The sequence below is a fragment of the Prionailurus viverrinus genome, chromosome A2 (genome assembly GCF_022837055.1).
Source record: "Prionailurus viverrinus isolate Anna chromosome A2, UM_Priviv_1.0, whole genome shotgun sequence".
In the NCBI taxonomy this organism is placed as follows: Eukaryota; Metazoa; Chordata; class Mammalia; order Carnivora; family Felidae; genus Prionailurus; species Prionailurus viverrinus.
In genome coordinates this window covers 19,433,529-19,459,531 of record NC_062562.1, presented here as the reverse complement: position 1 = coordinate 19,459,531, position 26,003 = coordinate 19,433,529, and the positions used below count along the sequence as shown (strand labels likewise).

The window sequence follows — 26,003 nt, the reverse complement described above, 5'->3', positions numbered from 1 at the left end:
GAGACTTCAGCAGGGACTTGCCTGGGTCATGTAAAGTCAGATAGAGCCAGGACCAGAGGCCAAGGGATCTTATTCTCAGTTCAAATCTTGTCTCTTCTTACTGGGTAAATCAGTGGCCCACAAGCCTCCCAGGGGAAGAAGGGTCTGTTTATAATAAGGGATCTCTCTTCAAACATGCAGGTATAGGTAGATTGTGTTTTACAGGACATGGCAAATAGGGGAAAGGGACCTGGAGCAGCAGGGGGTATGACTGTGTAAACATGGGTGCAGTAGTTCCCTTGAATTCTCAAAATGGGCCCCTGGGCTAGCAGTATCAGTCATTAGATATCATTAGAAATGAAGATTCTCAGGCTCCCAGTGGATCAGAAACTTGGGAAAAGGAGAAGCAATCTGTTTCAATAAGCCCTCCCAGTTGTGATGCCTATTCAAGTGTTAGAACTTCTGTATTAGGCAGAGGAGTTGGTGATGGGAAGATATGGGGATATTACTTCATCACCCTCTATAATGCTGATAAAGGGAGAAGTTATTAGGAGAAACTGAGAAATCCAAAACAGGTAATGCTGTAGATCAATGTATGCAAAACCAATGTCTTTAAGTAAAATAAAATGCTAAGTTCTTCAAATATATCGTGTCATGGGGTACCTGGGTGGCTCAGGAAGTTAAGTGTCCGACTTTGGCTCAGGTCATGATCTCAAGGTTCATAGGTTTGAGCCCTATGTCGGGCTCTGAGCTGACAGCTCGGAGCCTGGAGCCTGCTTTGGATTCTGTGTCTCTCTCTCTCTGCCCCTTCCCCACTCACACTGTTTCTCTCTCTCTCAAAAATAAACATTAAAAAAAAATATATATATATATCATGTCATAGTTGGTAATATTGACAATTTTGTGTTTTCAGAATTACTTTTATTCTATGGAATCAATATTCCTGAAATGACAAGTGACATCTTATTATACATTCAACAAATATTTGTCCTGTGACAACCAGCTGCCTACTTCAGGGCAAGATATTTACTTCTCTAAGCCTACATTTCCTTGTTTGTGAAAGAGTAATGGTGGTTAACAGTCTTCTTTGGTGTCCTTGTGCTCTAGCTCTTAGAAGTGCTCAATAAATGTTAACTTTGATTTTCATCTCCATGAATCTAACATGTCTCAGGGACTATGTTGGGTTCTAAGGAAAAATGCACAAGAAACGGCCCTGGTGCCCAATACCTAGCTCATCATCTGGTAGAGGAGGCAGGGACAACAGCTAACACAGGCCAGCATGGTCAGTGCTTGGTGTGGGGCACACAGAAAGGGTAGCCTGCAGTCTGAGACGTCAAAGGACAGCAGAGTTGTGAGAAGTGGGGTTGTAAGAACGTAATTAAGCTCTAACTTATAAAGGGAGACCTATAAGACTAGTCACAGACCTATCTACTGAAACTTGGCAGGCCAGAAAGGAATGGCAGGAAATCTTCAATGTGATAAATAAAAAAAATATGTGGCTGAGAATCCTTTATCCAGCAAGTCTGTCATTTAGAATAGAAGGAGAAATAAAGGTCTTCCCAAACAAACAAACATTGAAGGATTTAATCACCACTAAACCAGCCCTATGAGAGATCCTAAGGGGGATTCTGTGAATGAAATGTTTCAAGGACCACAAAATACCAGAGACATCACCACAAGCATGAAACCTACAGACATCACAATGACTCTAAACCCATATCTTTCTATAATAACACTGAATGTAAATGGACTAAATGCTCCAACCAAAAGACATAGGGTATCAGAATGGATAGAAAAAGAAGACCCATCTATTTGCTGTCTACAAGAGACTCATTTTAGACCTGAGGACACCTTCAGATTGAAAGTGAGGGGATGGAGAACTATCTATCATGCTACTGGAAGTCAAAGGAAAGCTGAAGTAGCAATACTTATATCAGACAAACTAGACTTTCAATTAAAGGCTGTAACAAGAGATGAAGAAGGGCATTATATAATAATTACAGGGTCTATCCATCAGGAAGAGCTAACAATTATAAATGTCTATGTGCTGAATATGGGAGCCCCCAAATATATAAAACAATCCCAAACATAAGCAACCTTATTGATAAGAATCTGGTAACTGCAGGGGACTTTAATACTCCACCTACAACAATGGATAGATCATCTAGACACAGGATCAATAAAGAAACAAATAAAGAAACAATGATACACTGGATCAGATGGACTTGACAGATATATTTAGAACTCTGCATCCCAAAGCAACAGAATATACTTTCTTCTCCAGTGCACATGCAACATTCTCCAAGATAGATCACATACTGGGTCACAAATCAGCCCTTCATAAGTATACAAGAATTGAGATCATACCATGCATACTTTCAGACCACAATGCTATGAAGCTTGAAATCAACCACAGAAAAAAGTCTGGAAAACCTCCAAAAGCATAGAGGTTAAAGAACACCCTACTAAAGAATGAATGGGTCAACCAGGCAATTAGAGAAGAAATTTAAAAATATATGGAAACAAATGAAAATGAAAATACAACAATCCAAATGCTTTGGGATGCAGCAAAGGCAGTCCTGAGAGGAAAATACATTGCAATCCAGGCCTATCTCAAGAAACAAGAAAAATCCCAAATACAAAATCTAACAGCACACCTAAAGGAAATAGAAGCAGAACAGCACAAACCCAGCAGAAGAAGACACCCCAAACCCAGCAGAAGAAGAGAAATAATAAAGGTCAGAGCAGAAATAATATAGAATCTAAAAAAACTGTAGAGCAGATCAACGAAACCAAGAGTTGGTTTTTTTGAAAAAATAAACAAAATTGATAAACCTCTAGCCAGGCTTCTCAAAAAGAAAAGGGAGAGGACCCAAAAGGATAAAATCATGAATGAAAATGGAATTATTACAACCAATCCCTCAGAGATACAAGCAATTATCAGGGAATACTAAGAAAAATTACATGCCAACAAACTGGACAACCTGGAAGAAATGGACAAATTCCTAAGCACCCACACTCTTCCAAAACTCAAACAGGAAGAAATAGAAAACTTGAACAGACCCATAACCAGTGAAGAAATGGAATAAGTTATCAAAAATCTCCCAACAAATAAGAGTCCAGGACCAGATGGCTTCCCTGGGGAATTCTACCAGACATTTATTTATTTTTAATTTTTTTTTCAATATATGAAATTTATTGTCAAATTGGTTTCCATACAACACCCAGTGCTCATCCCAAAAGGTGCCCTCCTCAATACCCATCACCCACCCTCCCCTCCCTCCCACCCCCCATCAACCCTCAGTTTGTTCTGTTTTTAAGAGTCCCTTATGCTTTGGCTCTCTTCCACTCTAACCTCTTTTTTTTTTTTCCCTTCCCCTCCCTCATGGGTTCCTGTTAAGTTTCTCAGGATCCACATAAGAGTGAAACCATATGGTATCTGTCTTTGTCTGTATGGCTCATTTCACTTAGCATAACACTCTCCACTTCTATCCATGTTGCTACAAAGGGCCATATTTCATTCTTTCTACCAGACATTTAAAGCAGAGATAATACCTATCCTTTTCAAGCTATTCCAAAAAATAGAAAGGGAAGGAAAACTTCCAGACTCATTCTATGAAGCCAGCATTACTTTGATTCCTAAACCAGAGACCCAGCAAAAAAAGAGAACTGCAGGCCAATATCCCTGATGAATATGGATGCAAAAACTCTCAATAAGATACTAGCAAGTCGAATTCAACAGCATATAAAAAGAATTATACACCATGATCAAGTGGGATTCATTCCTGGGCTGCAGGGCTGGTTCAACATTCGCAAATCAATCAACGTGATACATCACATTAATAAAAGAAAAGATAAGAACCGTATGATCCTGGCAATCGATGCAGAAAAAGCATTTGACAAATATCAGCATCCTTTCTTAATAAAAACCCTCAAGAAAGTCGGGCTAGAAGGAACATACTTAAACATCATAAAAGCCACTTATGAAAAGCCCACAGCTAATATCACCCTCAATGGGGAAAAACTGAGAGCTTTCTCCCTGAGATTAGGAACACGACAGAGATGTCCACTCTCACCGCTGTTGTTTAACATAGTGTTGGAAGTGCTAGCATCAGCAATCAGACAACAAAAGGAAATCAAAGGCATCAAAAATGGCAAAGATGAAGTCAAGCTTTCACTTTTTGCAGATGAAATGATATTATACATGGAAAACCCGATAGACTCCACCAGAAGTCTGCTAGAACTGATACATGAGTTCAGCAAAGTCGCAGGATACAAAATCAATGTACAGAAATCAGTTGCATTCTTATACACTAATAATGAAGCAACAGAAAGACAAATAAAGAAACTGATCCCATTCACAATTGCACCAAGAAGCATAAAATACCTAGGAATAAACCTAACCAAAGATGTAAAAGATCTGTCTGCTGGAAACTATAGAAAGCTTATGAAGGAAATGGAAGAAGATATAAAGAAATGGAAAAACATTCCATGCTCATGGATTGGAAGAATAAATATTGTCAAAATGTCAATACTACCCAAAGCTATCTATACATTCAATGCAATCCCAATCAAAATTGCACCAGCATTCTTCTCGAAGCTAGAACAAGCAATCCTAAAATTCATATGGAACCACCAAAGGCCCTGAATAGCCAAAGTAATTTTGAAGAAGAAGACCCAAGCAGGAGGCATCACAATCCCAGACTTTAGCCTCTACTACAAAGCTGTAATCATCAAGACAGCATGGTATTGACACAAAAACAGACATACAGACCAATGGAATAGAATAGAAACCCCAGAAGTAGACCCACAAACGTATGGCCAACTAATCTCTGACAAAGCAGGAAAGAATATCCAGTGGAAAAAGGACAGTCTCTTTAACAAATGGTGCTGGGAGAACTGGACAGCAACATGCAGAAGGTTGAAACTAGACCACTTTCTTACACCACTCACAAAAATAAACTCAAAATGGATAAAGGACCTGAATGTGAGACAGGAAACCATCAAAACCCTAGAGGAGAGAGCAGGAAAAGACCTCTCTGCCTCAGCCGTAGCAATCTCTTACTCGACACATCCCCAAAGGCAAGGAAATTAAAAGCAAAAATGAACTACTGGGACCTTATGAAGATAAAAGCTTCTGCACAGCAAAGGAAACAACCAACAAAACTAAAAGGCAACCAACGGAATGGGAAAAGATATTTGCAAATGACATATCGGACAAAGGGCTAGTATCCAAAATCTATAAAGAGTTCACCAAACTCCACACCCAAAAAGCAAATAATCCAGTGAAGAAATGGGCAGAAAACATGAATAGACACTTCTCTAAAGAAGACATCTGGATGGCCAACAGGCACATGAAAAGATGCTCAACGTTGCTCCTCATCAGGGAAATACAAATCAAAACCACACTCAGATATCCCCTCACGCCAGTCAGAGTGGCCAAAATGAACAAATCAGGAGACTGTAGATGCTGGAGAGGATGTGGAGAAACGGGAACCCTCTTGCACTGCTGGTGGGAATGCAAATTGGTGCAGCCACTCTGGAAAACAGTGTGGAGGTTCCTCAGAAAATTAAAAATAGACCTACCCTATGACCCAGCGATAGCACTGCTAGGAATTTACCCAAGGGATACAGGAGTGCTGATGCATAGGGGCACTTGGACCCCAATGTTTATAGCAGCACTCTCAACAATAGCCAAATTATGGAAAGAGCCTAAATGTCCATCAACTGATGAATGGATAAAGAAATTGTGGTTTATATACACAATGGAGTACTACATGGCGATGAGAAAGAACGAAATATGGCCCTTTGTAGCAACGTGGATGGAACTGGAGAGTGTGATGCTAAGTGAAATAAGCCATACAGAGAAAGACAGATACCATATGTTTTCACTCTTATGTAGATCCTGAGAAACTTAACAGAAGACCATGGGGGAGGGGAAGGAAAAAAAAAGAGGTTAGAGTGGGAGAGAGCCAAAGCATAAGAGACTCTTAAAAACTGAGAACAAACTGAGGGTTGATGGGGGGTGGGAGGGAGGGGAGGGTGGGTGAGGGGTGCTGAGGAGGGCACCTGTTGGGATGAGCACTGGGTATTGTATGGAAACCAATTTGACAATAAATTTCATATTAAAAAAAAGAACCTAATTAAGGAAGGCTCTTTGACCCAGGAATTACAGTTGAGAAGTTTATCTCAGAGAATAATTAGGAATGGATATGTGTTTTGCAATATTAACAACAACAATTTGGAATGAACTTACGTTTCTAAAACTAGGAGCTGACTAAATACATTGTGGTGTAGGCCATGCAATGGACTACTGTGTAGCCTCTAAAATAAGGGCAGGACAGAGGAGCATGAACTGACACGAAGAGATGGTGATGAAAACATGTTACTAAAAAGGGGAGATTGAAAGTCAATACACACAATGGCCCCTGAACCCCAATATACACAATGATTCCATTTTTTAACTTAAAAACCTCTATGTATGGGGAAAAAACAGTCTAAAAAGACATACTCTGTCTCCCCCACAAGTTACTAAAATAGTAGGATTATGGATTAAATTTTTTCATTATATCTTATTTGCATTTTAATTTTTCTACATTAAATATCTATTGTTTTTATAATTAGAAGAAATATTTTTAGTAGGTGGGAAGAAGTAGGGGAGTAGTTAACAGAGCCAAAGCTGTGGAAAGCACAACTGTAATCAAGACAAAAATTTTGGTAATTTGGTTATGGGTTGTATTTTTTTCTTAACATTTAAAAAAATGTTTATTTACTTATTTTGAGAGTGAGAGAGCAGGGGAGGGGGAGAGAGAGAGGGAGAGAGAGAGAATCCCAAGCAGGCTCCACGCTGTCAGTGCAGAGTCCGACATGGGGCTCGAATTCACGAACTGTGAAGTAATGACCTGAGCCGAAATCAAGAATGGAACACTTAACTGACCGAGCCACCCAGGTGCCCCAAAGGTTATGGGTGTTCTTGCAGAGAGCAACTTCAACAGAAGTGGGTATACAATACATATTAGACTGGATGGATAGGAGGGTGGGAAATGGAAATGTGGGGATGAAAAGAGTAGACCACTTTTTTTTAAAAATATGAACTTTATTGTCAAATTGGTTTCCATACAACACCCAGTGCTCATCCCAACAGGTGCCCTCCTCAGCACCCCTCACTCACCTTCTCCTCCCTCCCACCCCCCATCAACCCTCAGTTTCTTGTTTTTAACAGTCTCTTATGTTTTGGCTCCCTCCCTCTCTAACCTTTTTTTTTTCTTTTTCCTTCCCCTCCCCCATGGTCTTCTGTTAAGTTTCTCAGGATCCACATAGGAGTGAAAACATATGGTGTCTGTCTTTCTCTGTATGACTTATTTCACTTAGCATAACACTCCCCAGTTCCATCCACATTGCTACAAAAGGCCATATTTCATTCTTTCTCATTGCCATGTAGTACTCCATTGTGTATATAAACTACAATTTCTTTATCCGTTCATCAGTTGATGGACATTTAGGCTCTTTCCATAATTTGGCTATTGTTGAAAGTGCTGCTATAAACATTGGGGTACAAATGCCCCATGCATATCCAATGGAAAAAAGACAGTCTCTTTAACAAATGGTGCTTGGAAAACTGGAAAGCCACAAGTAGACCACTTTTTAAAAATATTTGGTGGCAAACGGAAGCAGCAGCAAGATTTTGCTTACCAGAGTCAACAAGGTTTACATGGCTTGCTTGATATCAATTTTTCATGATAGTCTTTTTTTTAAGTTTATTTATTTTGAGAGAGAGAGAGAGTGCACGTGTGCAAGCGGGGGAGGGGCAGAGAGAGGGTGAGAGAGAATTCCAGGTTCCGTGCTGCCAGCGTGAAGCCCAACACGGGGTTCAATTCCACAAACTGTGAGATCATCACCTGAGCTGAAATCAAGAGTCAGATACTTAACTGACAGCTGTCCAGGAACCCCACGATAGCCTTAATGAGGGAAAGAACACAGCTTAACAGCTGAGTCTTAAAGTGTGAGAAATGAGTTCCAACTTAGTCTTCCACAAGGTTATCCTTCTTTATTCACTAGTTGTAATGGTGGAATACAGCCTAGACCCTCTTTTAACAAACTCAGTGACCCATGGTGCAGTTCTGCAATGTCATCTGCTTCTCCATAACTAGGTTCTCTCATCAGGCAGTTGTGCATTTTGCATAATTTAGAAGGTTGTAAAAAAAAAATTAAGTTCTTTTATGTTTGAAGTCATTATTTTCTGAAGAAATGAAGGCATTAGAGTTGCACACTCCAAAAATGGATTCTTATGTTAAATACTATTTACCCATGATAAAGAACATTTATAAAAAACCTACAACTAGCTAGCATCATACTTAATTGTGAAACACCAAATACTTTCCCTGAAGATTAAGAGCAAAGCAAGGATGTCCACTCTCATCACTCTTATTTAACACCAGGCCAGAGGTCCTAGCCAGTGCAATGAGGTATAAGAAAAAAAAAAGGGGGGGGGCATACAGATTATAAAGGAAGAAATAAAACTGTCTCTGTTTGAAAGTGATAGGATTAGAGCACTGGGTATTGTATGGAAGCCAATCTGACAATAAATTTCATAAAAAAATGAAAGTGATAGGATTAACTAAATAGAAAATCCCAAGGAATCTCCAAAACCTTCTACAGCTAATAAGTAAGTTTAGCAAGGGTGCAGGATATAATATTAATATACAAAACAACTGTATTTCTATGTACTAGCAACAAAAGTAAAATTTAAAAATCAGAATAATTTATAATAGCACCAAAAACCAGGAAATACTTAACATATAAATCTAACAACATGTACAAATCTGTGTGCTGAAACTATAAAACATTAATGAAAAAATAAAAGAATACCTAAAAAATGGAGAGATATATTGCCTTAATGGACTAGAAGTATTAAGTATGGACTAGAAGATTAAGTATTACTAAGATATCAATTCTTTCCAATTTGATCTACAGATTATAATGCAATCTCAACCAAAATCTCAGCAGTAATTTCTGCATATATTGACATGCTAATTCTGAGACTTACAAGAGAAGGAACTGGAATAGCTAAGACAATACTGAAAAAAAAATTTGGAGGATTCACACCGCTTGATTTTAAGACTAACTATGAAGCTACCATAATCAAGACTGTGTGGGAATGGTGAAAGGTAAGACATAGATCAATGGAAAGACTGGAGAGCTGTATACTATGTACATGTGGAGAGAACTGTACACATACAGTGAACTGATTTTTGACAAAGAATAGTTTTTCTCTTAACAAAGGTGTTGGACCTCCATGTGTGAAAAGGAAAAAAAAGTCTTGACCTATACTTCACATCTTACACAAAGGCTACCTCAAAATAGGTAATAGATCTAAATATAAAATTATAAAACCTCTAGAAGAAACACAGGAGAAAAAATTTCATGGTCCTGGGCAAAGATTTCTCAGATATGATCTCAAAAGCATGATCTATAGAAGAAAACCATTGATAAAATGGATTGCATAAGAATTAAAAATTTTCATTCTGTGAAAGACACTATTGTAAGTGGGAAGCCAAGCTAAAGACTGGGATGAAATATTTGTAAATCATATATTCAACAAAAGACTTACATCTAGAATACATAAAGAACCCTCAAACTCAACAATAGGAAAACAAATAACCCAATTAAAATGAATACAAGTTTTGAATAACCATTTCACCAAAGAAGATATAAAGACAGAAACACATTAAAAGATGCTCAACATCACTAATCATTAAAGAAATGGAAATTAAAACCACCAAGATATACAACTATGTATCTATTAGAATGGCTAAAAAACACACACAAAGAGATGATATCAAATTCTGATGAGCATATGGATCAACTAAAACTCTCATACAATGCTGCTGGAATTTCAAATTTGCAGCAATGTGGATGGAACTGGAAGGTATTATGCTAAGTGAAATAAGTCCATCAGAGAAAGACAGATATAGGTATTCACTCATATGTGGATCTTGAGAAACTTAACAAAAGACTATGGGCGAAGGGAAGGGGAAAAAAAAGTTACAGAGAGGGAGGGAGGCAAACCATAAGAGACTCTTAAGGACTGAGAACAAACTGAGGGTAGATGGGCAGTGGAGGAGGGGAAAGTGGGTGATGGGCAGGAAGGAGTTCACCTGTTGGGATGAGCACTGGGTGTTGTATGTAAGCCAATTTGACAATAAATTATATTAAAAAAAAAGAAAAAATGGCATAGCCATTTGGGAATAAAATTTGATAGCATCTTATAAAGTTAAACATACATTTACAATAGCCAACAATCCTATTCCTAGAAATTTACCTAAGAAAAATGAAAGTTTATATTCATACAAAAACCTGTAAAGAAATATTTTTTAATAGCTTTATTCATAACCAACAAAAAGTGGAAATAGTGCAAATGTCTTTCAAATAGTGAATAACTGCAATGGAATACCACTCAGCAACAGAAAAATTGGTAAGTGCAACAACATGGATGAACCTCTGGATGGCATTATGCTGAGTGAAAGAAGTCAGACTCAAAAGGCTACATTCTACATTATTTCATTCAAATGACATTCTGGAAAAGGCACACCTACAGTGATGGAGAACAGACTGTCATAGGTTAAAGGTAGGGGGAAGGTTTGACTACAAAATGGTAGCATGATGGAATTCTTAGGAATTTCAAAAATCTTGATTGTGGTGGTGGTTACATGACTATGTGTTTATCAAAATTTACAGAACTTTAAATCACAAAGAATGAATTTTGCTCTTTGTAAACTTAAAAACAAACAAATAAATAAGAATTTAAAAATTATTGTCTGTCTGGTCTGTTCCTCACTGTTACAACTACTCACTACAAGACCACTGGTTATCTCAGAGTCACAGGGTTAGGAGGGAGCTTACTGGGAAACTGGTACAGTCTCCAATCCAATACATAAATTTCTTCTAGAGGTCTCCTGGGAGCTTCTGCTTGAGAATCACCAGCAAAGAACTCCCCATCTCCCAAAGCAGGCTAGCTTACACTGGACAGTTCCTGTTGCTAGCAAGTTACTTCTTTTATTAGCTAAAATCAGCTTCACTGACTACTGTTGGTCCTAGTCCTATTCCTTGGAGCTACACATAAAAAGGCAGGGGCCATCTCCTCTGCCTTAGAGGTGGCAGAAGGTATGCACAGAGGAACAGTCTGAAGTGACTTAGAAGCTAAGGGCTTATACCTTCTGGACCCACCCCTCTGTGCAGGAGTCTATGAAATTCTGGGCTATGAGCCATGAGACGTCATCTGATCTTGGCTCTAGCCCTAGAAATGCCTGGACCATGCACCAGAGAGGAAGGGTACTATGCTCCCAGGGCCTCTCCTGAATGAAACTTGATCACAGTCTCAGTCACTCTCTCCTTGAACAGAAAATTTCTTTATATCATGTTCATTCCTTTCCTATTATTCTTTTCTGACCTCTAGCTTCGTGAAGAAAATCCACAAATCAATTCTGGTCAGCAATTAAGGGAAAACCCTTGAACAGGATTCAAGATGGGCAAGCCAAGATGGGCTGTAGCCATTCCCACTAGAACCATAGTCTGGCCATCTGGATCACCTGCCTGGGCAGAAGGGGTCCATCCAGAGGAGAGAAGGTGTCATCTTACCTGTTTAAAGTTGCCATTTTTCCTCTGCTCCCAGTCCATCATGTCATGAAAGATGGGAATCATGATGTTCCGTACTTCTGGCTGTGGGACCAGTGTCACACCCAGAAAAGGACCAATCATTCCCGGAATAAAGTGGATCTTATGTTCACCTGAACAACAAAACCCAATACATATTAGTTTATGTTTTCTTTGCTCCTTCTATAGAAGCTTCCCAAGTGTGGCCATAGCAGATACTTTCATCTGCCCTGGAAACATTGAGAGGAAAGCAAGCTCTCCCCTATGGCTCTCTGAGATACTCTTTTCCTTGGCTTTTTAGAATTCATAGATAAAACTGGCCCATCCCAGCTAAAACAAATGTTCAACAGGCATAAATTGCCTTCCCAAAGAATTTATGGGGAAACTACCCAAAAATCATTCCGAGGTCAAGGAACAGAGTTCACTACTTTAGACAGAACAGGATTTCTGAGTAACCTATGACAGTTTCATATTGTTCAGCATTTATTTAGCAAGGAATATTTATCCATTTCTGCTTAAACACAATGCACTATCCCTGGGGTCTCTACCTCTAGCCCAAAGGCATTTAAGAGATTCTTAAATATTGAGAACAAACTGAGGGTTGATGGGGGGTGGGTGAGAGGGGTAAGTGGGTGATAGGCATTGAGGAGGGCACCTGTTGGGATGAGCACTGAGTGTTGCATGGAAACCAACTTTACAATAAATTACATTTAACATAAAAAATAAAAATAAATAAGTGATGAGATTTTCATAGTCCCTGGTCCAGCCACCAGAGGCCTGAAGTTCATGGGCCTCTTCAAAGTCTGTGCTCATGTCTGCCCAAAAGGCTTCATCCTGAGTTAGCAGGAGCCTCCTGCACAGCCCTACTTGGACAGAATGGCTCAGGGACTCTGTCTGTGCTCCTCCCCATGTCTGTCCCTTGTCTTCACATTGCACTCTGATGGTAGCACTGCATATACACACACTAGACCAGCTCATCCCCCAACATTCTTTCCACGGGAAGTGGGTGATGCAGACTTCCTTGACTGGCCTGCAATCTGGGGCATGTTCGTAGAAGCCAGGGCCAGTCCTGAGGACTGTGGGACAGAATTTTTCTCTTTCTTGCAGTGGTGGAACAGAGTGAACCATTTTCCAGAGCTTTACTTTCAGTCCTTCAGAGTCTATAAAGGAGACAAACTGTGGACCAGTGTAATGATTGCTATAGCCAAGTAAAACCCGTTCTTGAGGACCAGAAAATGCCATTTACACACAAACACACACACACACACATACACACACACACACACACACACAGGCACACACACACAAGATAGAGGCAAGAATAGCTTTATCAGGCAAATTTGGCATCTTTTTTGGTTTCTTCTATTGTGAAAGCTTATCTAAGGGGCCAATATTAGCCCTGAGGCTGATTCTACATATCCCAATCTTGGTATTTGGTACAGTTTATTAGTACCTTGTGTTCCTGGGACTTTCAGAGTCAACTTCAGGGTTAAGACCTATACCCAGACTATGCTGGATGCAGGGTGTAAGAGTACTGAACTGGAAAGCCTGCTTGGTGAAATGTATCCCCACTCACAGAAGGAAGCCCTAATCTTCACTGGCAGGAATGCCTCCCACCTTGTTTGCTGCTTCAGGGTTAGTGACTGAGATGGTTAATGGAGGACTGGAAGATTTTATGACCACCATTCCTAAGGCTTCAGAGGCATGAACTCAGTTGAAAACAGTAAGAGCTAGGAAGGGTAATGGCTTTTCAGGGTAACAGCTTCTCTAGTATCCTGAGAGGCCACTCAGAAGCCTATAATACCAAAGGATGGCTCTCCTAGTCACCAGGGCAATACAAGGATTCCACCAAACAATCTGACAATTTCAGATCCAAAGCACTGGGTATTAGAGAAGCTGCTGAAGGAAAGGGAGCTAAAATCAATCTCACTTAGGGGCTGCAATTCCCTTCTTGCATGCAATCTTCGTGCAACTGGTGGCAGAAACCTGATCTGCATGGCCTGAATACCAGAGACCCAAAAGATGTTTCAATATTTATGGAAATGAATAGCTGCCCTTGCTCATGTGCTGAGTATTTCCAAGATCTATACTTCTGTGCACTTACCATGATGAACACTGAGTAATGTACAGAAATGCTGAATCAGTATATTGTATACCTGTAACTAATATAACACTGTATGTTAACTATATTGGGATTAAAATTAAAAACTTAATTAAAAAAAGATCTATGTTTCTGAGTCTGCCACTTTTGGACTGGGACATGAAGAGTACAGAAGATCTTACTGGCATCAGTTCTTAAGCTGGAAAAAACTCCTAGAGCCTTCATACTCTTCTCCTTTGGACTTTAGTTCTCAAAAAAGGGAACGTGCATGTGTGTTACTGGGGTCTTGCTTCTCAGCCTAACTCTCCCTCTAAAAGGCTCCGTGTACATGTGGGGCAACTTCCACCTGAGGTGTTAAAGATATGTAAAGGTCACTTTGGTCTGAATTAACATCCATAAAACCTGGGGGAAGTTACTAGTCTTATCACTTTTTATTTGGCTATGCAATATGTGGAAGAGAAAAATAGGGAGAAAAGACCTACCCAAATTCTGCCACATGCTGAACAGTTCATAAGCCATCATCACACGCATGTCCCCATACCTGGAAATAATAACACAGGATCCAGCTTTCAGTGGGAGAAAGTTCAGGAAGGTGGGGCTATAAACCCAATAAGGCTAGCACTTCAGCACTGTCTCTAATGCTTCCCCCAGCACTACGTCATTTGGCTGTCAACTGAACTCTCACATTTGGCTCTTTGGAAAGCTACCCAGTGAGAACCTTGTGGACTTCTGAGGAACCACTCATGGAAACATAACCCTATCTGGATGTGTGGTAGGGAGGTGAATAAGAAACATATGTCTTACTTATCTATAATCTTCTTCCTCTTGGCTGAAGTGATGATTTCTAGCTGAAGGCTTGGCTGATTTATGAACAGAACTGCCAGGCTAAAATAAGAATTCCACACCTAGAGAGACAGAGAAAGAGAAAACTTGTGACAGCCCAAGTCCTTAACCTTGCAAGGAGAGATTCTAAATATATGGATGTAGCACAGAATTCATTTTACAATTTTAAGATTTTGATTTTTTTCCTTTATAAATGTCTTTGCAAACCACTTTTTTTTTTCTTGACTCCTCTTAAAACCAATAGTGTTGTTTCTGGCCTAGAAAGCCTACTCCTGGATGTCTGGCTCCCAGTACCTCCAAAAGGGAGACTCTTGGGTCATATCCTAGTCATTATCAAACTTGGAAGTGGTTCAATACTATGAGCATATTAATAAAGCAAAAGCCCAGTGAGCCTGCCCTAGCTCCCAGCCACACATCTGACACCTAGCTAAGTCCATCTCAAATTCCTGACCTGAAAAATTGTGAGTAAAATAAAATGGTTGTTAATTTTAAGTAAAACAAAAACAGGAACAAAAACAGTGAGCTTGTTTTTTGGCTTTCTACTGTTATTACAAATATAGCAATGGATCTCAGGAGCTCCTACCTTAAAGTCGAAGTCTGTCTCTGTAAAATTCTTGTGCAGTGCAGAAGACAGGTACTGGACAGTAGTGACTATAATACTGTAGTAAGGGAACAAGGCATTGGCAGAGTTAAAAGACTAACAATGGCATCTGTCAACTTAGCATCTATGACCTATGAGTAAACATCTTGAGTACAACTTGCTCTCATATAAGATGTAACTATGAGGGAAATGGATAGATGGCAGAAACCTCACAGAAAACTGGTCTTGGAGAAATGCTCCATAGTTGGCAGGACAGCATAGAACATCAGTGGGTTCTAGGCCTGGCTCTGCCATTACCTGACCTTGGTACAACTTCTGCCTGAGCCCAAGGGTCCCTCCCTATAACAGGGGGTGGGGGAAGTTAGTTGGTTCTTTAAGATTTCTTCTAGTTCAAAGAGTGACTCTAGTATTTTGAGGACTTTTGGGTAATGAATGTATATAATGACTACCAGAGAACTTAGAGAATAATTTTATTATTTTACTTGATAATAAGGGTTTATAATGATTAAATCCCTTTTATCATAAACTCTTATCATATACTATTATTTTTATCTATAAGTCATTTGTTTTCAGCCTTTGGTCTAGAATATCACTCTCAATTTTAGCCTGGGCAAATACAAGGAGCAATGGGAGCCTGGCTTGCCAGAGTCAAGGGCACAGGTTAAAGCAGAGAGGAAATGAAGTGGGACAGGCAGGTAAGGGTTTGATTACAGAGGGCCTTAGGTGCCAGGCAAAAGAACGTATGTCTAACACTGATTACCCTGGCTTTGGTGCAGAAGAGAGGCAAGGCAAAAAAAGTGCATTAGAGAGACCAGTCCACCAGCACAGGAAGTAACAAATTTGAAAGGTAAAAGCCTTAAAAGAAGAGGCTGTTGCTGTAGGATGGGCTGAGGAGGACCATGAAGTGCTCTGAGTAGAGCTAAGAGAAAGAAACAAAAGAGAGTCAAATGGAAAATCCATGATTTGAGGAAATACATGTGCAACTTTGTTTATAACCATTCTTCTGTTCTCTATAAAATGTTTGCAATTTTGAAAAAAGAAAAAAAGTGCTCCATAAAAGATACAAAGTAGAAAGACCGTACTGATACCTTGTGAATATCTAACATAAATAATGTCACTATGTTACATGTATTGCCAACATAAAAAGCGAATCAGTGGGAGAAGGCTGAGGGCTAGAAAGTGGAAACCAAGTGGCCTTCTCCTGAGTGGAGGGAAACCAGATGAGTTAGCACCTTACCACCTGCATCACTCTCCTGGTTTGCCAATTAGAAGTACAGGCTAGAAATATGAATGGAACAGGCGATCTGGGAGCAGTCTAAGGGTGAATTCTGTGGCTGGACTCAGAAGTGGTCAAAGCCTTACAGCCAGGTCTTGGGTGCGTAATGAGCATTAGCTGTGGGAGGCAAGCAATATCTGGCAGACAACACAAATCAAATGAAGAGGAGGGCTTGGGATACTGCTTGCAACTAGAGAGCAACAAAGGCCAGTGGTCCATGAAACAGGTCTTTCTCAAGGAGGAACCTTCTCTGGGTATTATTATTTCACATCCTTTGTATTCCTTTTCTATATGAACCATGGGATCATCTGCCAGGCACTTAAGACTCCATTTTGAACTATCTTCAATGCTTTCTTCTTGAATTTATGGTAAACAGTCAAGTCCTGCTGATTGTGCCTCCAAACATTTTTCACATTTACCCTATTCTCTCTGTCCCCAAGGCCTTGGCAATCATCTCTGTCTTGCTTTCTCTCTGCCTCTCACACACACTCTCTCTCCCTAGTCTGAGAATAGCTCTGTTGATGCTGGTGCTTCCACACTCACTTGCTTGTGAGAAGTCTCATCACCATCCAGTCCCGAGGGAAGACACTCATCTTCATCAGGTTCCGGAACACACAGAAAATCTTCAGCAGGAATTCCTGATCCAGGAGGAAAATCTGATGTGAGATACCACCACTACTACTACAGCATGCATTTCCTCAACAGGGCTTTCCTGACCTCTAGACCATAAGAATGGGTGGAATCAGTGGGTCAGATTCCGATTCCCTTTGTGAGTTACTTCTCTTTTAGAGGACTGCATGAGAGTCAGATGTAGGCTAGATGGGAGAAGACCCAAACTGGGTAGAACAGATGCAGCTCTGTACCCACTGAGCCTAGTACCTAAATCCCAAAGCATAGGGAAAGTTACAGCCCATCAGAACCGGTATCCAACTGGGTCTGTGGGTCTCATTCTTTGAGCCCTGGGCCTTGGGCACTTGATGCTAAGAATCTGCTTTCGTGGATGTTAAGAACACATTGACAGGAGAAGCACTTTAGGAATGGCAGAATGAAGACCTCCAAAAATGTGCTCCTATATGAAAGCAATGAGAATACGGGCAAAGACAGGTTAAGCAAGGAGTTACAACAATCCAAGGAGTATTCAAGAAAAATGGGTTGAATCTTAGTAGGAACAGTGGACTTCATTGCATTTTAATTTGCCCTATTCCTATCCCCTTCTTCTTCCTACCTCCACGGTATCCTTGAAAACAAGCAACTGCAGAACTACAGTAGTAGTGAAAACCAGCAGCTTAGCATTCACTAGAAGGGACAAAATGGTTTTGGAGCTCCCTCAAAAGTGCCGTCCTCAGAAAATTATTAACTTTTCTATCTGTCTGGCAGCAACCTAGGAAATTCCCATTCAGAGAGCTTATTCGATCTGGTTCAGAGCTTACTCAATGAGAAGAGCCTTTTACTTGGGGGCATTTATTGGGGAAAAAATCAGCCATAAGGATTTAACATCCTAGCTGCATGAAGAGGCCATATCAGAACACGTAAGAAAATTGCCAGAAGAGTTAAAAGAAAATCTGGGGAATGAGATAGCTATATCTATATATAGATATCTATATCTATCTATCTATCTATCTATCTATCTATCTATCTATCTATAGATATACATATATAGATATCTATATATATATGTATATGTATGTATAGGGACTTTGAAAATCTCTGACATATACGTGGGAATCTGGAAGTCCACACACGTTAGGGCTGTACATATTCCAAGGAAAGACCGAAGAAACCTAATCTCTCACCCTGGCTGACTTTGTGGCTCTATGAGAAGTAGGAAGTGAAGGCTAAGGCAATAATGTAAACTGCTGGAGCACTGAAGGTGAGACCCAATACATGCATACAGACACTTAGCAAAGTATCAAAGACTTATTGGCTTAAGGCATTTAAGGAAATCTCTGTCCAGGTGTTAGCTGACCACTAAGCTAACTGAATGAAGACCTCAGTGGCTTCACACAACAAAGAATACAGACATTAAAGAATTAGTCCAGGAAAGTAACTAAACAAGCAAGTAAACAAATATCAATAACAACAACAAAACAAAAAAAAGCAACAACAACAAATCCTGGGATGTGGGGTGGGGTGAGATCTGATTTCCAGAGTTGCCATGTTATTTACATTTTCCAGTTTTCAACAAAAAAATTATAAGATGTGAAATTAAACATGAAAGTATGACCCATACACAGGAAAAAGAAGTCAAGAGAAACTTTACCTGAGGTAGCTCAAATACTGGACTTACTAGGAAAAGACTTTAAATCAGCTGTTATAAATACCCTCAAAGAACTAAAGGAAACCATGCCAAAGAATTAAAGGAAAGTACAAGGACAATATCTCACCAAATAGAGAATATCAATAAAATAGATATAAATTATTTAAAAAGCATTAAATAGAAATTTTAGAGTTTAATAGTACCATACCTAAAATGTAAATTTTGCTAGAGAAGCTCAACAGCAGATTTGAACTGACAGAAGAAAGAATCAGGAAATTTAAAAGATAGGTCAACTGAGATTGTTCAGAGGAACAGAAAGAAAAAAATGGAGAAAAACAAACAAAGCATGAGACCTATGGGACACCACCAATTGTAAAAACATACAAATAATAGGAGAATCAGAAAAAGAGGAGAGAAAAAGAAGAGGAGATGTTGAAGAACTTTTTGAAGGAATATTGGTTAACCCAAATTTGATGAAAAAACTCCAGTTACACATCCAAACAGCTCAATGAACTCCAGATAGGATAAGACCAAAGAAATCTACATACAGACATAGCATAGTGAAACTGCCAAATGCCAAAAACAAAGAGAGAATCTTGAAAGCAACAAGAGAAAAATAATTTATCTTGTGCAAATGATTTTCAATAATAGGTAACTTACCAGCAGATATGATGGAGGCCAGAAGGTATTAGAATGACATATTCAAAGTACTGAAATAACATGAACATGAATATCTCGCTAATGATAGCGAGACTATCATTCAAAAATGAAGACAAAATCAAGACATTCTTAATGTAAAGAAAAATGTAATGTAAAAAAAAATTCTTAAGAGTAAAAAAAAAAACCCCAAAACTGTGAGAATTTATTAGTAGACCTGCCCTATAAGAAATACTAATGGGAGTCTCTCAGACTTAAATAAAAGTAACTTAATTGATATAAAGAAATATAAAGCACTAGGAAAGGTGACTATATAGGTAAATATAGAAGATAGTATATATGTAAATTCATTTACTCTTTTCCTTTTTGATTTACAAGGCAACTGCATAAAGCAATATTTATAAAACTATGTTGATGAGATTATAATATATAAATATGTAATTTATATGACAGTAACAGCACAAAAAGGGGAAAGAACTGGAGTTTTATTGGAGCAAGGTTTTGTATACTATAAAATGAAATTGGTAGATAGTTTTAAGATGTTAATTGTAATTCCCAGGGCAATCACTAAGAAAATAACTTTAAAAATATACTAAAAGAAACAATGAAGAATTAAAATGGCACACTAAAAATATTTATTTAACATAAAACAAGGGATAAATGGAGGAAAAGAGGGACAAAGAAGATCTAAGACAGATATGAAACAAACAGCAAAATGGCAGATGTACATCCTAACTTATTGGTAATTACAGTAAATGTAAATGAATGAAACATTCTAATCAAAAGGCAGAGATGGAAAGATGGATAACAAATAAACATTATCCAATTATATGTGGTCTACAAGATACATACTTTAGATTCAAAGACATAAATATATTGACAGTAAAAGGATAGGAAATATACTCAATGAAAATGGTACCCAAGAGAGCTGGTATGGCTATATTGATATTAAACAATATAGACTTTAACAAAAACTGTCATTAGAGACCAAAAAAAAAAAAAAACCATTTTATAATAACTAAAGAGCCAATATGTTTTAAAGACTTAATTATTAACATATATGCATTTAAAAAAGAACCCCAGGGGGCGCCTGGGTGGCGCAGTCGGTTAAGCGTCCGACTTCAGCCAGGTCACAATCTCGCGGTCCGTGAGTTCGAGCCCCGCGTCGGGCTCTGGGCTGATGGCTCGGAGCCTGGAGCCTGTTTCCGATTCTGTGTCTCCCTCTCTCTCTGCCCCTCCCCCATTCATGCTCTGTCTCTCTCTGTCCCAAAAATAAATAAACGTTGAAAAAAAAATTTAAAAAATAAAAATAAAATAAAAAAAAATAAAAAAGAACCCCAGAACACATGAAGCAAAATCTGACAGAATTAAAAGGAAAAATAGACAATTCAACAATGGTAGTTGGAGGCTTCAATATACCACTTTCAATAATGTATAGCACAACTAAATAGAAGATCAGCAAGGAAAAAGAAATCCTGAACAATACTATAGACTAATTAGACCTAATAGACATATAAGACACTCCATCCCACAATAGCAGGATACACATAGAAGGATATATGCATTCTCTTCTCTAGGACAGAATGTATGTCAGTCCATAAAAAAAGCCTCAATATATTTAAGAGAAATGAAATCATATAAAGCATGTTCTTCAACCACTATGGAAGGGAGTTAGAAATCTATAGTAGAAGGAAATTTGGGAAAGTAAAACACATGTGTATTAGGGGGTGCATGGGTGGCTCAGTTGGTTAAGCATCCATCTCTTGATTTCCACTCAGGTCATGATCTCATGGGTTGGTGAGTTCAAACCCCACACTGGGCTCTGAGATGACTGTGGAGTCTACTTGGGGTTCTCTCTCTGCCCCTCACCCTGCTTTGGTGTTTGCTTGCTCTCTCTCTTTCTCTCTACTTGGGGTTCTCTCTCTGCCCCTCACCCTGCTTCAGTGTTTGCGCTCTCTCTCTCTCTCTCTCTCTCTCTCTCTCTCTCTCAAAATAAATAAATTAAAAAATATATGTGAATTAAACAATAAACTCCCAAATAACCAATGGGTTAAACAAGAAAGCACAAGTGAAACTAGGAATACTTTGAGATGAATAAAAATGAAAACATCAAATCAAAATTTATGGGATGAAGCTATGACTTATAGCTATAGTGCCTACATTAAAAAGAGATAAGGTCTTGGAGTGCCTGGGTGGCTTAGTTGGTTGAGTAGCTGACTTTGGCTCAGGTCATGATCTCACAGTTTGTGAGTCTGAGCCCCACAATGGCTGGCTGCTGTCAGCCTGCTTCAGATCCTCTGTCCCCCTCTCTCTCTGCCCCTCCCCCACTCATGCTCATTCTCTCCCTCTCTTTCCCTCTCAAAAATAAATAATAAAATAAAATAAAAAGAGTTAAGATCTCAAGTCAAAACCCACCTTACACCTTAAGAAACTAGAGAAAGAAGAGCAAACTAAACATGAAGCGAGTAGAAGGGAATAATAAGTGAAACAGAGAGAACAGAACAGAGCAAAAAATGAAACCAAAAGTTGATTCTTTGAAAAGATCAACAAAATTGACAAACCCAAGAAAAAAGAGGGAAAAAAAAAGAGAGAAAGAAGACACTATTACTAAAACTAGGAATGAAAGAAGGGACACCATTACCAATGACACAGAACTAAAAAGGATTATAAGGTACTACCATAAATAAATGTACACCAACAAATTATATAACCTCAATGAAATGGAAAAATTCTTAGAAAGATACAAAAAACCAGAATTCATTTAAAATGAAACAAAATCTGAATAGACCTATCATAAATGAATAGATGAAATTAATAATTTAAAAGATTCACACTAAGAAAAGTGCATGACCAGATGGCTTCACTGGTGAATTCCACCAAATATTTAAACTAGAATTAATATTTGTCTTTTTGATTAGATCCACTCTCAATGTGAAGTGGTGTCTTATTGTGGTTTTGACTCGCATTTCCCTAATGACTAATGATGTTAAACATCTTTTCATGGGTGTATTGGCAATTTATGTATCTTCTTTTTTTTAATATGAAATTTATTGTCAAATTGGTTTCCATACAACATCCAGGGCTCATCCCAACAGGTGCCCTCCTCAATGCCCATCACCCACCGTCCTCTCCCTCCCACCCCCCATCAACCCTCAGTTTATTCCCAGTTTTTAAGAGTCTCTTATGGTTTGGCTCCCTCCCTCTCTAACCTTTTTTTCCCTCTTCCCCTCCCCCATGGTCTTCTGTTAAGTCTCAGGATCCACATAAGAGTGAAAACATATGGTATCTGTCTTCCTCTGTATGACTTATTTCACTTAGCATCACACTCTCCAGTTCCATCCACGTTGCTACAGAAGGCCATATTTCATTCTTTCTCATTGCCACGTAGTATTTCATTGTGTATATAAACCACAATTTCTTTATCCATTCATCAGTTGATGGACATTTAGGCTCTTTCCATAATTTGGCTATTGTTGAAAGTGCTGCTATAAACATTGGGGTCCAAGTGCCCCTATGCATCAGCACTCCTGTATCCCTTGGGTAAATTCCTAGCTGTGCTATTGATGGCTCATAGGGTAGATCTATTTTTAATTTTTTGAGGAACCTCCACACTGTTTTCCAGAGTGGCTGCATCAGTTTGCATTCCCACCAACAGTGCAAGAGGGTTCCCGTTTCTCCACATCCTTGCCAGCATCTATAGTCTCCTGATTTGTTCATTTTGGCCACTCTGCCTGGCGTGAGGTGGTATCTGAGTGTGGTTTTGATTTGTATTTCCCTGATGAGGAGTGACGCTGAGCATCTTTTCATATGCCTGTTGGCCATCTGTATCTTCTTTGAGGAAATGTCTACTCAAATACTTTGCTCATTTTGAAATCAAGTTGCCTTTTTATTCTTGAGTTGTAAGAGTTCTCTCTATATTTTACATGCAAGTCCTTTAGTAGATATGATTTGTCAATATTTTCTTCCATTCTGTGGGTTGTTTCACTTTCTTGTTGGCATACTTTGAAATACATAAGTTTTTAATTTTGATGAAGTCTACATCTGTTTTTTCTTTTGTTGCTTGCTTTTGGTGTCATAACTAAGAAATCACTGCTAAACTGAAGGACACAAAGATACACTCCTATGTTTCCTTCTAAGAGGTTTATAGTTTAGCTCTTACATTTAGGTCTATGATCCCTTTCCTGTTGATTTTTAAAATATGATATGAGGTAGAGGTCCAACTGTTTTTTCTTTTTTTGGCACAGAGATATCAAATTGTCCCAGCACCATTTGCTTAAATGACTGCTTTACTCTTTGAATTATCTTGGCAATATTATTGAAAATCAAATGACTAAATATAAAGGTTTAGTTCTAGACTCTCAATCCAATTCCATTGATCTTTATGTCTATCTTTATGCTAGTACCAATTCTGATTACTGTTATTTTTTTGTAAGTTTTGAAACTGGGAAGTATGAATCCTTCAATTTTGTTTTCTTTTTCAAGACCATTTGGCTATTCTGAGTCCCTTTCATTCCACTATGAATTATAGATCAGACTGTCAACATCTGCAAAATGGCAGCTCAAACTTGGAGAGGTCTTATATTAAAACCTGTATATCACTTTGTGAAGTACTGTCTTAACAATATTAAGTGTTCCAATCTATGTACATGGGGTGTCTTTTCATTTATTTATGTCTTTTAAAATTAATTTTCCTAATTATTTTATTTGTTTTTATACTATTATAAATGGAACTGGTCTCTTAAATTTTATTTTTGAATTGTTCATTGCTAGTGCTAAGAAATACGATTTTTGTATATTAATTGTGTATCCTGCAACTTTGCTGAACTTATTACTTCTGATAGTATTTTTTGGATGTCTTAGGGTTTTCTGTAAACAAAATCATGTCATTTGAGGACATAGTTTTACTTCTTCCTTTCCCACCTCGGTGACTTTTATTTCTTTTTTGTGCCTAAATGCTCCAGCTAGATCCTCCAATATAATGAATATAAGTGGTTAGAGCAGATGTCTTTCTCTTGTTCCTGACCTTAAGAGGAAAGCATTCAATCTTTTGTTATTAAGTCTGATGTTAGCTGTGGATTTGTCATATATGCCCTTCATCAGTCTGAAGAAATTCCCTTCTATTTCTAGTTTGTTGAATGATTATATCATGAAAGGCTGGTGGATTTTTTTAAAAAATGTGTTTTTTTAACATCCATTAGGATGATCCTCTTTTGGTCCTTTATTCTATTTAATGGTGTATTACATTGATTGATTAGCATATATTAAGCCAACCTTGCATTTCTGTGTTCAATCCCACTTGATCATGGTGTATGCTTCTTTTAATATGTTCCTGGATTCTGTTTGCTAGTATGCTGCTAAAGGTTTTGCATTTATATTTATAAGGGATATTGGTCTATAGTTTTCTTTTCTTGTGATGTCTGTTTTTGGTTTCCATGTCAGGGTAATGCTGACCTCATAAAATGAGTTGGGTTCCCTCCTCTTCTATTTCTTGTAAGAGCTTGTGAAGGATTGGTATTAATTCTTCCTTAAAAATTTGGTAGAATGTACCAATTAAGCCATCTGGTCTTGGGCTTTTCTTTGTGCAAAGTTATAAATTATTAGCTTGATCTTGTTAATTTGTGATGTCTTTTAAGAGGGATATAATCAGGGACACTGAACTGTATAGTTTAAAAGTGTAAATTTTATGGTATGCAAATTATATCTCAATAATGCTGTCATGAAAAAAAGAACATATGTACAGAACTCTATATTTGATGTGGTGGACTGCATATGTTCCCTCATCTCTGTTTCAGCTCAAATCCTCTAAAATGATAGTTAAGAAATACATATGTCCACAGAGACAAAGGAAACAGGAAATAAGAACACAGTAATCAGAAGAGGTGAACAAATTTTGAAAGCTTTCATGGTGACTGACTTAATATACTTGAGAAAGACGACAGCTAAGAGCCTTTGGAAGTGATAGCAATAGGAAGCAAGGATTTCAGAAACTGTAGGCATCACCAGGTACCTCTGTGGGACTGGGATATGAGGGCTAAAACCAGGAAGATTGATTGACAGTCTCCCTAAGATCCCTTCTGCCATCTCATGTCCCTGGGTGACCAGGCTTTCCCCATCCTGTCAGAAGACTGAGGGCTGCTCTCTGGAGTAGCTGATTACTGAGATCTGTTCTCAAGGATACAGCAACATATGAGGGTGGACATGCCAAAATGAAAATAGGCACCGATACAAAGTTTACCTGCTAAACTGGAAGGTCCCCAGACCCTTTGTGTTATTTGGTTCCCAAAATATTGGCAGGCTACTCCATCCCTAGGAAGGGTAAATGATTCCTCTCTCAGGAAATAAACAAGCCCAAGAGAACACACCAGTAGCTATAGGAATTAGAGGATGGTCTGACCCAATGACCAGACCCTCTTTAGTCAGCTACAGGGAAGCCTGCTGGAGACAAGCCTTGCACACATATAAAGCTTCTAAGTAGCACCAGAGCACTTCACTTTCAGACCCAGGACTGACATCCAAAAGTCTGTACATATAGGAGGAAAGTCTCTAACTTTTGTCTCTAACTTTGTTTCCTGAAACAAATAAAAACAGGGCAAGTTTCCAGGAAAAAAAAAAGTGACTTGACAGTACCCAACAGATT

General features: G+C 38.6%; 1 protein-coding gene across 3 annotated transcripts in view; it reads right to left on the bottom strand.

Moving 5' to 3' along the window:
• The window catches only part of DOCK3 (dedicator of cytokinesis 3), a 580,531-nt gene that overhangs the window by 43,777 nt on the left and 510,751 nt on the right, over positions 1–26,003 (bottom strand). For all 3 annotated transcript variants that reach the window (XM_047849906.1, XM_047849909.1, XM_047849907.1), the window contains 5 exons: positions 16,996–17,090; positions 15,159–15,234; positions 14,537–14,637; positions 14,215–14,273; positions 11,617–11,765 (listed from right to left, as the gene is read on the bottom strand). In XM_047849906.1, the coding sequence (XP_047705862.1) occupies positions 11,617–11,765; positions 14,215–14,273; positions 14,537–14,637; positions 15,159–15,234; positions 16,996–17,090 (480 nt within the window). The remainder of the gene's footprint in view (positions 1–11,616; positions 11,766–14,214; positions 14,274–14,536; positions 14,638–15,158; positions 15,235–16,995; positions 17,091–26,003) is intronic.